We start from the raw sequence: 18,929 nt of genomic DNA, 5'->3' as shown, positions 1-18,929 counted from the left end.
CATTCCAGTAACATGAGTTGATTTTTCTCACATAAAAAGTCCAGGTTGGTAGTCTGAGGATTACATGGTAGTTTCATAATCATTAGGGACTGAGGATCCTTCTTATTGCTCTACTGTTCTTGACCTGTGGTTTCCATTGCATGACTGAAGAGGGCTGCTCCAGTTCTTGCTATCAAATGTGCATTGCAGACAGCAGGAATGGGGAAAAGTGTAATGCTCACCCATTCCTTTTATGGGCACCATCTGGAAGTAGCACCATGATGTTTGCTCACATTCATCAGCTAGAATTCAGTTAAATGATCATACCTAGCTGTAAAAGAAACTGGGAAATAGAGTCCTTAGGTGGGCAGCTATGTGCCTAATACAAATTCTATTTCTGTGGAAGAAAGGGAGACTGAGTATTGGGAGACAACTAGTGGTCTCTAACCCAAGCTGTATAGCTCGGTGCTTTCACTCCTTGTAACAAGCAAATCAGCAATGTCTTACCAATCCAAGATTCCTTGCTAACCACTGTCAATTAAAAGTCTACAGAATTGAAATTCAGCAATAATTTTTATTAGCCAAAACTGGCTTGTAAAGAGTACAGGCCGGCCGGGCATGGTGGCTCATGCCTGTAATCCCAGCACTTTGGGAGGCCGAGGCGGGCGGATTACCTGAGCTCAGTAGTTTGAGACCAGCCTGGGCAGCACGGTGAAACCCCGTCTCTACTAAGATACAAAAAAAAAAAAAAAAAAAAAATGAGCCCGGCATGGCAGCATGCATCTGTAGTCCCAGCTACTTGGGAGACTGAGACAGGAGAATCTCTTGAACCAGGGATGCAGAGGTTGCAGTGAGCCGAGATTGCGCCACTGCACTCCAGCCTGGGCAACAGAGCGAGGATCCATCTCAAAAATAAAAAATAAAAATAAATATAAATATAAATAAATAAAAAGAATACAAGGCCTATTATTTTTGCTTTTACTTATTTGGGGCTTTTAGTTTTTAGTTTTCATAAGTTATATTTTTCTTTTTTCTTTTTTTTTTTCTTTTGAGACAGAGTCTCACTGTGTCACACAGGCTGGAGTGCAGTGGCATGATCTCTGCTCACTGCAACTTCTGCCTCCCGGGTTCAAGAGATTCTCCTGCCTCAGCCTCCCAAGTAGCTGGGACTACAGGCACACACCACCACATCTGGCTAATTTTTATATTTTTAGTGGAGACGGGGTTTCACCATGTTGGCCCAGGATGGTCTCCATCTTCTGACCTTGTGATCCACCTGCCTCAGCCTCCCAAAGTGCTGGGATCATAGGCATGAGTCATTGCGCCTGGCATGGCTACTAACCACCATGCTCGGCTAATTTTTTTTTTTTTTGTAGTGCCAGTGTTTCCCTATGTTGCTGAGGCTGGTCTCAAAACTCCTGGGCTGAAGCCATCCATCCGCCTCTGCCTCTCAAAGTGCTGGGATATAGGTGTGAGGCACTGCTCCCGGCTGATTCCATTTCTGATCTTTGCCCAATTTACTTTCAGAATTGGAAGATGTACAATGATGATTTAAAAAATTTATGCCTTATTTATTTATTAATTGGCATTCTTTTATGAAGATGAGTTTTTCCTTGTTTTCTCACCTCCCTATCCCCATCTCCTAAGCATTACTGTCGATGAATGGAATTTATTTTTATTCAGTATTTCTAACCCATTGTCATTTTCTTTCTGACGTTCTAGTTGTCTGGCTGATCTGGCTTCTGTATCTTTTTGACATGGCTCAGACCTGTTTCTCCAAGAAGACCTAGTTCCCTTTACTAGGGAATCATAATTGTTGTTTGCTTATTTATTTATTGACTTTTTGGAGACAGAGTCTTCCTCTGTCACCCAGGCTGGAGTGTAGTGGTTCAAGGCTGCATAGCCCATTGCAGCCTTGAACTCCTGGGGTCAAGCAATCCTCCCCGCTTCAGCCTACCGAGCAGCTGCTACTATAGGCACATGACACCACGCCTGGCTAATTTTTAAATTTTTCATAGAGACAGAGTTTTTCTGTATTGTCCAGGCTGGTCTTGAACTCCTGGGCTTAAGTGATCCTCTCACCTGGACCTGCCAAAGTGCTGGGATTACAGGTGTGAGCCACCACTCCTAGCCGGGAATGATTTTTAGAAGGTGAGATTTGGGTGCTACATGTGTTCACTACTACTGCGTTATCATTTCTTCTAGACATTTTCAGATCTAGGAAATAAATAAATATATGAATATGGTGGTATTTGTCCAGAAGCAGAAAGTCTGTATAGAATAATTTAAATAAATGGTTATTCTTCTTTCTTGTGCTAAAAACAAATGGTTTTATATAGTTTTCAGTATTTGATATGATATGGAAAATATTGCTTTATTTATTTTTATTTCCAAACTTTTCTTGGCTATTCATGACCATTTACTCTTGTTTTCTTTTTTTTTTGAGACGGAGTCTCTGTTGCCCAGGCTGGAATGCGGTGGTGTGATCTTGGCTCACTGCAACCTCTGCCTCCCTGGTTCAAGCAATTATCCTGCCTCAGCCCACGGAGTAGCTGGGATTACAGGCACGTGCCACCATGCCCTGCTACTTTTTGCATTTTTAGTAGAGATGGGGTTTTGCCATGTTGGCCAGGCTGGTATTGAACTCCTGACTTCAGGTGATCCATCCACCTCGGCCTCCCAAAGTGCTGGGATTACAGGTGTGAGCCATCACACCAGGCCCATTTATTCTTTGACATGAATTTTATATTCAAGCTTCTTCCTCAGAAATCCTGGGGAAATTTGATTGGAATTGTGTTAAATTTAATAACTTGGAAATAATTGACATGTTTAAACATAGAATCTTTCCATCATAACATATCTTTTCATTAATAAAATATTGTTTATATCTTTTGGCAAAGGTTTGTGGTTTGAATCACATAGATCACTTTAAATTAAGATTATATGCCTAGATATATTTCATGGCTATTGCTAGTTTGAATGGACTCTTTTTACACTTTATTTTTCAGCTGGACTATTGTTGGTTTATTGAAAACTTATTTTTTTCAAATTTATCTTCTAGCTTTAACTGATAATTTGCAGCTTTATTTAATAGTTTGTCAGACTAGTTTCGGGTTTTCTAGGTATATGATCGTATTGTTTAAAAATAACTATTGTATTTCATTGGGCCAAAGATATAGTTAATTGTGAAATTCACCATCATTCTATATACCATTAAGAAAGTAAAAACACTGCTATTTATAATTGTGAGATACCACCAACTGTAAGGCATCCCAAATTTAGCAATGTGAAAATAAGGTGAAAAAATTGTCTTAGATTCCGAATATGTTGTATTTTATGTCTTCTTTTCTACTGGCTTTACTTTCTTTTTTCTGTTGTATATTATGAATTGGTAAAAACTCACAGGGAAGCAGTCGGTAATAATGGTAAGGTATTCTTATTTTTGCTTAAGCCCTTAATAGGATTGAGTATTTAATTTTGTCTGATCTTTAAATTCTAAGAATTCGGGGCCGGGCGCGGTGGCTCAAGCCTGTAATCCCAGCACTTTGGGAGGCCGAGACGGGTGGATCACAAGGTCAGGAGATCGAGACCATCCTGGCTAACACAGTGAAACCCCGTCTCTACTAAAAAATACAAAAAACTAGCCGGGCGAGGTGGCGGGTGCCTGTAATCCCAGCTACTACTCGGAGGCTGAGGCAGGAGAATGGTGTAAACCCGGGAGGCGGAGCTTGCAGTGAGCTGAGATCCGGCCACTGCACTCCAGCCTGGGCGACAGAGCGAGACTCTGTCTCAAAAAAAAAAAAAAAAAAAAAAAGAATTCGGGTTTCTATTGAAGAGAGACTGGAGATACATCTCTAGCATTATCTTGATTTGTATGAGTAGAATTGGTGCCAAATATCAAGTGGAGCTTCCAGCATATATAAATCATAAAATATTTAACAATGAGGCTAACAAAAGAAGTGTAAGACTTGTATGCTACAAACTGCCAGACACCGCTGAGAGAAATCAAAGAAGATTTAAATAATGTAAAGATATTCAGTGTTTATGGGTTAGAAGTTTCAATATTGTTAATGTGTTAGTTCTTCCGAAATTGATCTGTAGATTCAGTGCAATCCCTGTACATTTTTGCAGAAATTAACAAACTGATCCTACACTATATATGGAGATGCAGAGGGCCCAGAAAAGCCAAAACAATTTTGCCAAAGAAGAAAGTTGGAGGACTTAACGCTTCTTGATTTCACAGCTATTTCTTGATTTTAAGACAATGTGGTACTGACATAGGATAGATGTATAGATCAACATGATTAGTCATTAGGGAAATGCAAATAAAAACTCCAGTGCGATACCACTTCACACCCACTAGAGGGCTATTATGAAAAAATCAGACAGCAAGGGTGTATGTAAACTACATCCCACATGCATTCCTGAGAGTAATGTAAAATGGTGGGGACACTTTGGAAAACCATTTGGCAGTTTCTTTAAAAGCTAAACAGAGTTGGCCAGGCGCGGTGGCTCAAGCCTGTAATCCCAGCACTTTGGGAGGCCGAGGCGGGCGGATCACAAGGTCAGGAGATTGAGACCACAGTGAAACCCCGTCTCTACTAAAAATAAAAAAATTAGCCGGGCGCGGTGGCGGGCGCCTGTAGTCCTAGCTACTCAGGAGGCTGAGGCAGGAGAATGGCGTGAACCCAGGAGGCGGAGCTTGCAGTGAGCCGAGATCGTGCCACTGCACTCCAGCCTGGGCAACAGCGTGAGACTCCGTCTCAAAAAAAAAAAAAAAAAAAAAAAAAAAAAAAAAAGCTAAACAGAGTTAACATATGACCACACAAAGATTTGTATTCATAATTGCCCCAAAGAGGAACTATCCAAATGTTTATCAGCTGATAAGTGGATAAATAAAATATGGCATATGCACATAACAGAATACTACTCAGCAATCAGAAAGGAACTATTAACACATTGCAACATGGATGAACCTCACAAACATGATTCTAAGTGGAGGAAGTTAGACACAAAAGACCACATATTGTATGATTCACTTTACATGAGATTTTCAGAAAAGGTAAAGGCAAATCTAGAGAAACAGAAAGATGAGTGTTTTCCTGGGGATGGGTTGAGCTGCAAATGGGTGTGAAGGAACTTTTTGGGGTGATGGAAAGGTTCTAAAGTTGGATTGTAGTAATGGTTGCGCAACTCTGTGTGTATTTATTAAGTCATTACATTGCACACTTAACGTAGATGAATTTTATGATGTGTAAATTTTACCTCAATCAGGCTTTTTTATAAGGAAATGTAAATGAACATGTAAAACATAAACCAAACAGGCACTGTGCTGAAACAAGGTATCAGGAGGAGCAGGACACTGTTTAAAAATTTAGTGATCGAGTTTGCCTCTATCCTGCAGTTTACAACTCCTGGATGAAAGAGCATGGAGGATCTATCGTCAATATCATTGTCCTTGCTAAAGCTGGATTTCCATTAGCTGCGTAAGCATTTTTATACTGTTTTCGTTCTACGTCTTTGAGTTTTGTCTTCTGAATGGGGGAAGCGGGATAGGGAACATTTCTTAAATCAAGATCATTAATACCTTTAATGAGTTGTGATCCTAATAGTTAGCATTTTCTTTTAATTGAACTTAAAATTGAAGTTAAATTTCAAAGTTTTATTTATTATTTATTGAACTTAAAATTCAAAGTACTTCTAAAACATTCCCGTTCAGATTCAGACTGCCAGATTCAGACTACCTAGTCATGTGTTCACCCATTAACCAAAAACTGTAGAAATTAGGTTGCTCTGATATGCATGGTCAGCCTGAGGAATGAGGAACTGCGGTCATCACCACTTGGACATGCACTGAGAACAGGCAAGAGGTACTTCCTCAGGTGGAAATCAATGTGATGTTACTAAAAACAGAGTAAAAAATGGTGTGCAGGCCATTGATACCACTATACCTTCTTTTCCTGCTCATTATTCTTTACTAAACATATTTACCTATTTTAGCATCTTGGAAGAAATAATTCAGATTGTAGGTTCTTTCTGGCATTTCCCATTCCTCACAGGCAATTACTGTTGATAGTTTTGGGGGCATGTCTTTTTCCTACATTTTAACAAAAAATTTAGGATACTTTAAACACTATTCTGTATCTTGATTTTTCTCAAATGAAGCAAATATCCTGGAGATATTTTCTTACCCAAATCTAAAGAGATTTCTTCTTTTTTTTATGACTAATATGCCACTTTATAAACCATAAGTAAGGAATGATTTATGTAACCATTTCCAGTTGGTGAGCATTTGGGTTGTTAATACCAAAACCCAACTAAAAACCTTCAGTAAGTAACATTTTATATACATCAGATGGTGTGTGGCCTAAATTGCAAGAAGTATATTTGCTAAGTCCAAAGCCAAATGCCACTGTAATTTTAAGAGATATTGCCAAACTGACCTTTGGAAAAGCTGTAGTTCCTTTATGAGTGAAATTTATCCTCCTTCATGCATATGTAAGAAGTAATGAGAGTTTCTTTGCTTAAAATACATTTTTGAAATGAAATCAGTGGCTTTTCTGATATTCGGTTGGAGGAAAAAACACAAACTTGTCTTTGCTATGGAAAAGACAGTCTTTGCTGTGGAAATATGTTTCAGATATTTCTTGCTTTTATTCTTTAAGAATCGTTTCCTTTTCCAATGGCTTTCACACTTTTGACCATGACTCATAGTAAGAAAAAAATTTTACATCTTGACCTAGAGAACACATACGTGTATGTGTGTCTATAGGCAAAACAAAATTCGTGAAGGAAACCTATTCTTACTATCTATGTGCCTCTGATTCTTTTTTTCTTTCTTTTCTTTTTTTTTGAGATGGAGTTTCGCTCTTGTTGCCCAGGCTGGAGTGCAATGGCACGATGTTGGCTCACTGCAACCTCTGCTTCCTGGGTTCAAGCGATTCTTATGCCTCAGCCTCCCGAGTAGCTGGGATTACAGGTACCCACCACCACGCCCAGTAATTTTTTGTATTTTTAGTAGAGACGGGGTTTCACCATGTTGGTCAGGCTTGTCTCTAACTCCTGACCTCAGGTGATCCACCCACCTCAGCCTCCCAAAGTGCTGGGATTACAGACATGATCCACTGCACCTGGCTGATATTTTCAATTTTATTGTGGTCTGCTCTGTTATATTTTCTTTTTTGTACTTGCTGCTTATTACTTGCTAATTTTATTTCACTATTATCATGGTGTTGTAATTTGAGATTTGGAAGACATAGGTTTCGGTATCCTCTACAATAGATGAGGAGGGTGAATGTCAGAGATTGAGCACTCCTTTGTTTTAAATTTGAGCTCTCTTAAGAGACAAATTGAAACTGTTAGCTGTCACTTGTTTACTTGACCGGTATAGGTACATGCACAAGGTACATCTGGAAATACTAAAATGAATCAGATGCCGTCCACACTCTGAGGGAGTCACAATTAGTAGGGGAGCAAAGTATGACAATAATCAGCCAGAGAGAGAAGGTGTTGGATGTTCCAGCAAAGGTATTTGCAAGTGTGCAAGCAGGGGCACAGAGGAGGGCAGCATCCTGGCAACATGTCTCGAAGGTGAACTCGAGTTTGGTGACATAGGAGTAGGAGAAAGGAAGCCAAGTCAATGAGACATTTACTATGTAAAGACGCAGAAATTTGAGACATTATGGCGCTTTTGGGAACTACAAATAATTCATTGTGATGATGGGTGGTGCGGCCAAATGGAAATTAATAGCTGGGAACGGAGTGGGAGTCAGAAAAGGCCTTAACTACCAGGGAGAGGAGTTTGAACTGCATCAGGGCTTCCTACACTAGAGCCTGTGGCCCTGGGGCTCTGGGGCTGTGCATCCAGGAGGGCGCCTAAAGCCGCAGGATTATCACAACTAAGGCATTTACTTGGAGGATCTTTTTACTCTTAATGGTTGAGAAGGAAAACATTTATATTCAAGTATGTATTACAAAGAAAAGCTCAAGAATGATGAGGATTTGGGAGTCATGGTTTGGGAGAGCATCATCTAGTTGTCTTTATGGGGAATATTTATATACTAGGTTTAGCCTATTACAAGTTGTCTTTTCTTTTCTTTTCTTTTCTTTTTTGATACGGAGTTTCGCTCTTGTTGCTGAGGCTGGAAGTGCAATGGCACGGTCTTGGCTCACCACAACCTCAGCCTCCTGGGTTCAAGCGATTCTCCTGCCTCAGCTTCCCGAGTAGCTGGGATTACAGGCATGTGCCACCATGCCGGGCTAATTTTGTATTTTTAGGAGAGATGGGGTTTCTCTATGTTGGTCAGGGTGGTCTCGAACCCCTGACCTCAGGTGATCTGACCACCTTGGCCGCCCAGTGTGCTGAGATTACAGGCGTGAGCCACTGTGCCCGGCCTATAAGTTGTTTTTATATTAAATATCTTTTTTCTTTTTTTTTTTTTTTTAAGACAGAGTCTCGCTCTGTCACTGAGGCTGGAGTGCAGTGGCGCAATTTCTGCTCACTGCAGCCTCTTCCTCCCGGGTTCAAGCAATTCTCCTGCCTCATCCTCCCAAGTAGCTGGGATTACAGGTGCGTGCCACCATTCCCGGCTGATTTTTTGTATTTTTAGTAGAGGCGGGGTTTCACCATGCTGGCCAGACTGGTCTCGAACTCCTGACCTCGTGGTCCGCCCACCTCAGCCTCCCAAAGTACTGGGATTACAGGTGTGAGCCACCGCACCTGGCCTACATTAAGTATCTTTGAATAACCCCAAATTTATTTTTTAGCTAATGACTAACTTACAACATCCGTGACTGTAGAATTTGGAATATCTTGTGAAGTTCACCATAATGGAATTTGACATATTTCACTCTTATTTTGATTTTGATTAATTTTTCCATTGACAATAGATATTTATTTTTTCAGAAAAGAAGTCAGTGGGGCTGGGGGCAGTGGCTCACACCTGTAATCCCCGCACTTTGGGAGGCTGAGGTAGGCAGATCACCTGAGGTCAGGAGTTCAAGACCAGCCTGGCCAACATGGTGAAACCCCATCCCTACTAAAAATACAAAAATTAGCCAGGCATGGTGGTACACATCTATAATCTTAGCTACTTGGGGGGTTGACGTATGAGAATCACTTGAATCTGGGAGGCGGAGTTTGGGCTACAGAGTGAGACTGTGTCCCCGCCCCCCGAAAGAAAAAAGAACTTAGTGACCTTATTTAACCTACTATCTCAGTTATTTCTTTCTTTTCTTTTCTTTTCTTTTTTTTTTTTTTTGAGATGGAGTTTCACTCTTGTTGCCCAAGCTGGAGTGCAATGGCACGATCTCGGCTCACTGCAACCTCCACCTCCTGGGTTCAAGCGACTCTGCTACCTAAGCCTCCTGAGTAGCTGGTATTACAGGCGCCTGCCACCATGCCCAGCTAATTTTTTGTATTTTTAGTAGAAATGGGGTTTCACCATGTTAACCAGGCTGGTCTCGAACTCCTGACCTCAGGATCTGCCCACCTCAACCTCCCAAAGTACTGGGATTATAGGCATGAGCCACCACACCCGGCCTATCTCAGTCATTTCTTTCAGAAGAATCTAAAGGCCATCCAAAGAGAACCAGGAGAAAAACAATATGCCAGGAAGTAACTTGAAAAACACAAGTTTAGCAGTTGACAAGTGTGGATTAAAAATACATATATATTTGCTGATTTCTTTAGTATCTTTTCAACATTCTGATTCCTTCCATTTTTTGGGGAAGCCAGAGATTGCATTTTTAAGAGGCAATAGAGAAGGTCTTTTTCTACAACCTTAGATAACACAGGCACTGAAAAAAAAAAATTACACAAATATAGGTTGAGCATCCTGATCTGAAAACTCAAAATCCAGAACGCTCCAAAATCTGAAAATTTCTGAGCACCAATAGGATGCTCAAAGGAAATGCTTTTTGGAGCATTTCAGATTTTGGATTTTCAGATTAGGGATGATAAACAAGGTAGTATATGCAAATATTCCAAAATCTGAATGGATTTGAAATCCAAAACACTTCTGGTTCCAAGCGTTTTGAGTAAGGCATACTCAGTTTGTAAAATGTTCAGTTGAGGCTCGGCACAGTGGATCATGCCTGTAATCCCACCACTTTGGGAGGCTGAGGCAGGCAGATCACCTAAGGCCAGGAGTTTGAGACCAGCCTGGCCAACATGCCGAAACCCCATCTCTACTAAAAATACAAAAATTAGCCAGGTGTGATGACACACGCCTATAAACCCAGCTACTCGGGAGGCTAAGGCAGGAGAATCGCTTGAACCCGGGAAGCAGAGGTTGCAGTAAGCCGAGATCGTGCCACTGCACTCCAGCCTGCGTGACAGGGAGACTCTGTCTCAAAAACACAAAAAACAAAAATAGAGCCTTCGTGAACTGTGAGACAGTTGGAGTCTCTGAAAGAGAAATGAGAAACAGGGACAGAAAAAAATTTGAAGACACTGTGGGTGAAAATTTTCCAAATTTGATTAAAAACTATAAACCTATAGATCCAAGAAGCTCAATAAATCCCAGTACAAATAACATGAAGAAAAGTGTACAAGGCACATGATAACCATATTGCTGAGAACCAGTGCTGAAGAGAAAATCTTTTTTTTTTTTTTTTTTGAAGAGAAAATCTTAAAAGCAGCTGGAGGAAAAAGACACATTGTAGACAGAACAGATTTCTCATCAGCACCAATGCAAGTTAGAAGTCAGTGGTGTAACATCGTTAAAGTGCCAACAGAAAAAAGCATGCAAACCTGGAATTCTGCATCCATTGAAATATCTTTCAAAACCAAAGATGAATTAAAGACTTTTTCAAACATATAAAATCTGCAAGAATTATCACTAGCAGACCTATGCTAAAATAAATGTTAAAGGAAGTCCAACAAGATTTACTAAATAATGTGTTTTTTACCATCAGATTTCAAATGCCTTTGATTGGAAGAATTTTCCTAATTAGTTGTATAAGTTAATTTTCTCACATTAAATTATCCTATATTTGGTTTTGAGGATCTTGTAATTAGAAATTCTAAGCCATAGTGTCTATCTACACAAGACCCCATACTTCATTTATTTTTGAGATGGAGTCTCATTCTGTTGCCCAGGCTGGAGTGCAGTGGTGTAATAACAGCTCATTACAACCTCCGCCTCCCAGGTTCAAGTAATTCTCCTGCCTCAGCCTCCTGAGTAGCTGAGATTACAGATGCCTGCTATGATGCCTGGCTAATTTTTGTATTTTTAGTAGAGATGGGGTTTCACCATGTTGGCCAGGCTGGTCTTGAACTCCTGACCTCAGGTGATCTGCCCGCCTCGGCCTCCCAAAGTGCTGGGATTATAGGTGTGAGCCATTGCACCTCGCCACCTTTGTTATTTAAAATTGATTTTAAAAACAACCACATGCTTGAAATCCTTAAAATTACCGATATGTTTTCCTTTATAATCAAAGTTCTTGAAAGTATTCCTCTTGCATAGTGATTTGAGGAGCCTTATCTGGGTCTATGCCATGTGAGAGTTGCTTGATCATCAGCTATGGCTTGGATTTAATACTGAAGGACATAGTTTTTTCTTTGTTGTTTAGACAGAAGCTCAACAAGACAGACTCCATAGCAAGAAGTCTCTGGTGGAATTGTCAGGTAGTTGGCATACCTGCCAGCTTGGTGAACAAGAGAAATACTCAACAGAAGCTGATTGTCATGTTTATGTTTTGTCTTTCAAAGGCATTCTGGAGCTGCAAGAGCAGGTGTTTACAACCTCACCAAATCTTTAGCTTTGGAATGGGCCTGCAGTGGAGTAAGGATCAATTGTGTTGCCCCTGTAGGTAAACGATCTATATTGAAATTTATTGACAAATTATGCTTCTCTGATTCCATTTGTGGTGTTGATAGAGGTATTTGGTAATATGCAAGTGTAGCATAAAAGATTGACTTTAAAACATAGATAAAATGAGAAAGTCTAATTTTCTTTTTTTTTGAGATGAAGTCTCACTCTGTTGCCCAGGCTGGAGTGCAGTGGTGTGATCGTGGCTCACTATAACCTCCACCTCCGGGGCTCAAGTGATTCTCGTGCCTCAGCCTCCTGAAGAGCTGGGACTACAGGCACACGCCACTACCCCGGGCTAAGTTTTGTATTTTAGTAGAGATGGGTTTTCACCATGTTGCCCAGGGTGGTCTCGAACTCCTGAGCTCAGGAGATCTGCCGCCTTGACCTCTCAAAGTGCTGGGATTAGAGGCATGAGCCACTGCACCCAGCCCAGAAAGTCTAATTATCATTACAGAAGTACTCTTTGATTTACAGCCAGATTGTCAAGAATGTTAAACAAGTGATTCTCGATTCTGGGTATTTTTTTTTTTTAGAAGGAGTCTTGCTCCGTTGCCCAGGCTGGAGTGCAGTGGCATGATCTTGGCTCACTGCAACCTCTGCCTCCCGGGGTTCAAGTGATTCTCCTGCGTCAGCCTCCCAAGTAGGTGGGACTACAGGCACTTGCCACCACCCCCGGCTAATTTTTGTATTTTTACTAGAGACGGGGTTTCACTGTGTTAGCCAGGATGGTCTCAATCTCCTGACTTCGGGATCCACCCACCTTGGCTTCCCAAAGTGCTAGGATTACAGGCGTGAGCCACCACACCTGGCCTATCTGTAGATCTTATCTCTGTGATGTCAATAGGTGTTATATGTGCCACTCAGTGAAGGCTAAGCATGCCTGACTTCAAGCATGAAGTTAGTAAACTCATCTCTGACAAAGGCACTCCTACTAGTTCTAATTCATGTTTGCCTTCCAGAGACTTTTTTGGTTTAATGACCAAATTTTCATACTTCTAGATTTTATCCTCTTTAAATAAAAGGCAACATATTGTGTAATTGGAAGCCACTATATCTCTCCAGTATCATTTGAAGTAATTAAAACTGCCAAATTTTCTAATTTTATTTTAACTTTGCTTTCCTCCCCTCCTCGCCATAATTTGTTTAACAGTTTGAATCCATTACAAATGGCTGTATCCTGTGACATACAGTTTTTTTTTTTTCTTTTTTTATGTTTGGGACAAGGTCTCGCTCTGTTGCCCAGGGCGAAGTGCGGTAGTGCGATCACGGCTCACTGCAGCCTCGACCTCCTGGGCTCAAGTGATCCAACTCAGCCTCCTGAGTAGCTGGGACCACAGGCGTGTACCACCATGCCCAGCTAATTCTTTTTTATATTTTTTGTAAAGACACAGTCTCCCTTTTTTCCCAGGCTGGTCTCAAACTCCTAGGCTCAAGTGATCCTCCAGCTTCGCCCTTGCAAAGTTCTGAGATTACAGGCATGAGCCACTGCACCTGGCCTGGGATACAGTTTTTGAGTAATTTTCCTGACCTTAGAAAGCTAGCGAAAGATACATTTAAAAATTTTGAAACAATTAACATTTTAGTTTATTGGTATTGGATTCAAATGCTTTATTTGCGATTTCAATCTAGGTAAAAAACCAAGAAAATATTGCATTTTTCTAAGTCTCACGTAGCCATTGCCCAGTCTTCTCTTGTAAAGCAGAGAAGCCAAATGGAAACTAAAATAAACAGAGTCCCCTGTCCCATTGTTCCAAGTTAAGTGCCTCTTTCATTTACTTACATAATCATGACCTTCAGAAAGCAAGTCTTTCATGAAAAAATCCAGGACATGCTTAGGAGGAAGAGGAGGTCACAAAATAACCATTGAGATCATCCATTTGAAGATGATGGGGACTGTACTCCTTTGACAACATGGAGGAAAATTAATATCAGCACTGTTCACTTGTTTTTGACTTAAGCTACTTAATGTTTGAAATGCCAGTAGGCTATCTTGATATCTTTATAATTAAAATGTAATGCACTTTATTTTAGTGCATTTAGTGTAATGCACTAAATTTGTTTTATTTTTAAACACAGGGAATTATTTATTCCCAGACTGCTGCGGAGAACTATGGTTCTTTCGGACAAAGCCTCTTTGAAAGTTCTTTTCAGAAAATCCCCGCTAAACGAATTGGTGTTCCTGAGGAGGTAAGGCATATTTCCAGCATTGATTAGAATTGCTGTGTGTTGTACTTTGGAATTTGTAATTCAGTGTCATTTTTATGTGGTCTGGATGACATTATTTCTCCCACTGCCACCAGATCATTTCCCCTGTTCTTTCTGGCTCTCAGATATACTCTGGTTGTGCTTTGACTACTGACAGCAATCTGTACTTGAGAGTGAATGTGGTATAAATTAATAACAGCGTTTTTTTCCAGTTTGTTTTATTGTATTTTCATCCCATTATTTTGTTACCTGGCATTTGTTGGTACACAGGACCCTAGGACTCTAAGCAAGTCAGACAATTATGGCCATAGGAAGTTCCACATGAGATTTTGGTAAGATTGAAGTCTGTAAAATCAGCGGCTTTCCAAAATGCCAGCAACAGCAGTCTTTGTGGTTTTTTTTTTTTTTGGCTTGAGACAGGGTCTCACTCTGTTACAGGCTAAGTACAGTGTCGTGATCATAGATCACTGCAGCCTTGAACTCCTGCCTTGGCCTCCCAAAGTGCTGGGACGATGATGATGACGATGATGATTTTTTCGACAGAGTTTCTTTGTCTCCCAGGCTAGAGTGCAGTGGCGTGATCTTGGCCCACTGCAACCTCCACCTCCTGGGTCAAGCGATTCTCCTGCCCCAGCCTCCCGAGTAGCTGGAATTATAGGTGTATGCCACCACACCCGGCTAATTTTTGTGTTTTTAGTAGAGGCAGGGTTTCACCATGTTGGTCAGGCTGGTCTTGAACTCCTGACCTTAAGTGATATGCCCACCTCAGCCTCCCAAAGTACTGGGATTACAGGTGTGAGCCACACACAGCACCTAGCTTTGCATCAGTCTTGAAATGTAATTTTTTTTTTTTTTTTAGGAAAAGGATGTCTTTCCCACAACAATAAAAATGAAAATATCTAGTAGTAAACTTACCTCTAAATGAAAAACAAAACAAAAAATCACCTGCCTCCTTAGGGCAGTAGGTGGTGCATCAGTTTCATAAATGAAAAAACAAAACAAAACACAAAAAGTCGAGGAGCAGCAAAAAGACCGGAATAACTAGGGGCATATAATATTCCTTGATGGGGAGAACCAATTTTATTAAAAAGTCAAGTTTCCCTAAATTAATTTATAAATTTATTATCTTTTGGGAATTTAACATGCTGATTCTATCAAAAATATTTATGCAAAAATTGCCAAAAATGTTTTGAAAATGAATAATGAGACGATTACCCTTCATGGTGTAATGAAACTGAAGCTGTATATATTTACGTACTGTGTATTTACATACTATGAAACTATATTTATTTACAGCATCTGGTGCCACTAAAGAAAAATATTAAAAATAGTAGAACAGAACAGATTCTTGAATTGGAACCATATGGGGGAGTTTATGGAGTCAAAGTAGCATTTTAATCTGTAAGGAAAGCACAAAACACTCAGCAAAGTGTTGGGGGCATTTGGCCACTTAGTAATAAATTAGAGTCCCTATCTTGTATTATATACAAAATAACTTTCAGATTTACTAAATTGCTAAATATAAAAGCAAACCCGTGAAACTCATTAAAAGAGTTATCATGCCTAGAACTAGCTTTTATTATCAGTTTGATGAATGGCTTTCCAGAAATGTACTATGCGTGCATTAAAAGTTTGTATTTGTTGACTTTTTTTTTTTTTTTTTTTTTTTTTGTGGCAGAGTCTCACTCTGTGGCCTAGGCTGGAGTGCAGTGGCCGGATCTCAGCTCACTGCAAGCTCCGCCTCCCGGGTTTAGCCATTCTCCTGCCTCAGCCTCCCGAGTAGCTGGGACTACAGGTGCCCGCCACCTCGCCCGGCTAGTTTTTTGTATTTTTTAGTAGAGACGGGGTTTCACCGGGTTAGCCAGAATGGTCTCGATCTCCTGACCTCGTGATCCGCTCGTCTCGGCCTTCCAAAGTGCTGGGATTACAGGCTTGAGCCACCACGCCCGGCCTTTTGTTTTTGTTTTTGTTTTATGAAACGGAGTTACGCTCTTGTTGCCCAGGCTGGAGTGTGGTGGCACAATCTTGACTCACCACAACCTCTGCCTCCCAGGTTCAAGCAATTCTCCTGCCTCAGCCTCCTGAGTAGCTGGGATTACAGGCATGCGCCACCACGCCTGGCTAGTTTTGTAAAGATGGGATTTCTCCATGTTGGTGAGACTGGTCTTGAACTCCTGACTTCAGGTGATCTGCCCACCTCACCCTCCCAAAGTGCTGGGATTACAGGCATGAGCTACCACGCCTGGCCTATTTATTGACTTTTTTATGAAAACAAGATCTTCCTTTATGTTATTTTCCGTAACTTGTTATGGATATACTATAATATAATCAAGTCCCATTATGATTTGCATTCTATTTACATTTTTGTTCTTGTGGTAGTTCTGCATTGAACATTATGAATATAATCATGTACTCTTGTGTGACGGGATATGTTTCTAGAAACAGAGTTCCTGAACCAAAATAGGCTTGCATTATATTTTGTAAGATACTGTTAAATCAAACATTTGATGAGCCAAGGTCTTTGGATTTGTATTCTGAAAACTAAGAGTAATTTTGAATGAATTTTAATCAAGGGAATTATATTACATTTTTATTTTGGATAGAATACTTTGTTTAGGAGGCTAGGCACAGTGGCTCTCACCTGTAATCCCAACAGTTTGGGAGCCTGAGGCAGGCAGATCACTTGAGGGCAGGAGTTCAAGATCAGCCTGGCCAACATGGTGAAACCCCATCTGTACTAAAAAATACAAAAATTACCCAGGCGTGGTGGTGCGTGCCTGTGGTCCCAGTTACTCGGGAGGCTGAAGCAGGACAGTTGCTTGAACCCGGGACATGGAGGTTGCAGTGAGCAGAGACTGCGCCATGCACTCCTGCCTGGGTGACAGAGTCAGACTCCTTCTGAAAAAAAAAAACAACCATATATATATATATATATATATATGTGTGTGTGTGTGTGTATGTATGTATGTATATATTTATGTGGCTTATGTTGTCTATATTTGCTGTATTAAAAATTAAAACCAAAATTTAAGAAATATTTATGAATTCATTTAAAAATTATAATAAAGCAGTACATGTTAACATAACATGTAATCAAAAATAGCTACATTTAAGAAAAGAAACAAGAAAACCATTATTATTTTTTTTTTTGGGGGTCAAGCAATTCTCCTGCCTCAGCCTCCTGAGTAGCTGGGATTAACAGGCATGCATCAGCATGCTTGGCTAATTTTTGTATTTTTAGTAGAGACAGAGTTTCACTAAGTTGGCCAGGCTGGTTCAAACTCTGACCTCAGGCGATCCACCTGCCTCAGCCTCCCAAAGTTCTGGGATTACAGGCCTGAGCCACTGCGCCTGGCCGGCTTTTTGTGTTTTTGAGGGGGTGTGGTGTACAGAGCGTTAGAGGTCATGATTACTTGGGTGAGATGGCTGTTGTCTGGCTGGCATTTCAGAAAGGAGCTCATTGGAGCAAGCCTCTTTTAGATGGGCGGACTTGAACGAACATGTTCATTGGCTGAGTTGTCACTACCGGATCAAACAGGGTTAAAACCAGCTCCGTTGCTTATTACCATGTCTCAGTACAATCTGCCTTTTCACAGCAATGTGGGACCTTTTAAATAGGGAATTCTGTGCCAACCCTGTCCAATAGAAATACAATAATAGCCACATTTGTAATTTTAAACTTTCCAGGAGCCACATAAAGAGGTGAGATTAATTTTAATAATATATTTGATTTAGCTAATACATCCAAAAGTGTCATTTCAACATGTAATCAACATCAGAAATTGAGATTATTTTCTTCACCCCTTGGAGCCTTCAGGATTAATGAGATATTTTACATTATTTTTCCCATACTAAGCCTTCAAAATCCAATGTGTGTTCCACACTTACGGCACATCTCAATTGGACCAGCCATATTGAAAGTGTTTGAGTAGGCAGCTATGGCTAGTGGCCTCGTTTTAGATAGTGCAGCTCTGTACTAGCTGCTGGGAATACAAGGATGGAGAGAAGGCTTGGCTGCTCTCCAAGCTCTTAGGGTCTCAAGGAGGTATAGCCTTGTAAATGTAGGACCAGGACTGGGATGAGGCAAGCAAGGCATGGACAGAAAATGTAAGGACCCGCTCCCTCTCAGGGAAGATTTTGCACTTGTGCAAACCTGAGAGTGAATACCTCCTTAAATCTTGCACCCTTGACACCTTATTTGCCTCACGCTAGTCCTGGCCCTGCCTGAGGTTCTTTTAAACTGCAGATTCTGGGACCCCCAACCCCAGGGTTTACAATTGCTGTGATCCTGGAAGGATCTAGGAATCTGGAGTTTCAGTAAGCCTCCCTAGTGATTCTAATGCAGATGTTTTGGATCATCACTGTTTAAGAAACTCTGCTTCTTCCCACAGCCTCAAATGAGAGCTCCTTTACAATCAGTGAAATAACTTCCTTCTGATTGGGTTGGGAGTAGATGGTGCTGAACCCATCAGCTCCCTATTTGAATTTTTAAGGAGTGCAGTGGGAGTCTGAAGTGCCTTTGGGTTTGTTTCTGAAATGGAGTCTCACTCTGTCACCCAAGCTGGTATGTAGTGGTGCAGTCTCAGGTCACTGCAACGTCCTAGGCCCAAGCAATCCTCCCACCTCAGCCTTGTAAGGAGCTGGGACCACAGTGCTTAAAACTTTAAATACCACAGTGTTTAAAAAAAGAAAGAAGAAAACCATTATTTATTTATTTATTTTTTTGGTTCAAGCAATTCTCCTGCCTCAGCCTCCTGAGTAGCTGGATTAACAGGCATGCACTAGCATGCCCAGCTAATTTTTAGCCACTGCGCCCGGCTAAGTTTTTGAAGTTCCTCTTGTAGAGAGCTCCTTTGAGTGTGTGTTGCTGGGCTTTTGGCCTCACAGGACCACAGACTGAACAAACCAGAATGCTAGTTTATTGCTAAA

General features: G+C 40.8%; 1 protein-coding gene across 5 annotated transcripts in view; it reads left to right on the top strand.

Annotated features, from left to right (window-relative positions):
* LOC105481172 (peroxisomal trans-2-enoyl-CoA reductase) overlaps positions 1-18,929 on the top strand; it is a 41,298-nt gene that overhangs the window by 16,650 nt on the left and 5,719 nt on the right. For 4 of the 5 annotated variants that reach the window (XR_011610020.1, XR_011610019.1, XR_011610018.1 and 1 more), the window contains exons 4-7: positions 5,384-5,465; positions 6,836-6,958; positions 11,693-11,789; positions 13,872-13,982. Coding sequence is in view for 2 of the 5 variants with exons in the window: in XM_071073339.1 (XP_070929440.1) it covers positions 5,384-5,465; positions 6,836-6,958; positions 11,693-11,789; positions 13,872-13,982 (413 nt within the window). In the remaining 3 variants the exon portion in view is untranslated. The remainder of the gene's footprint in view (positions 1-5,383; positions 5,466-6,835; positions 6,959-11,692; positions 11,790-13,871; positions 13,983-18,929) is intronic. The other variant, XM_071073340.1, reaches the window with a different exon arrangement.

Source organism: Macaca nemestrina, chromosome 11 (assembly GCF_043159975.1).
Source record: "Macaca nemestrina isolate mMacNem1 chromosome 11, mMacNem.hap1, whole genome shotgun sequence".
NCBI classification, from domain to species: domain Eukaryota; kingdom Metazoa; phylum Chordata; class Mammalia; order Primates; family Cercopithecidae; genus Macaca; species Macaca nemestrina.
This window is presented reverse-complemented; position numbering and strand designations above follow the sequence as displayed.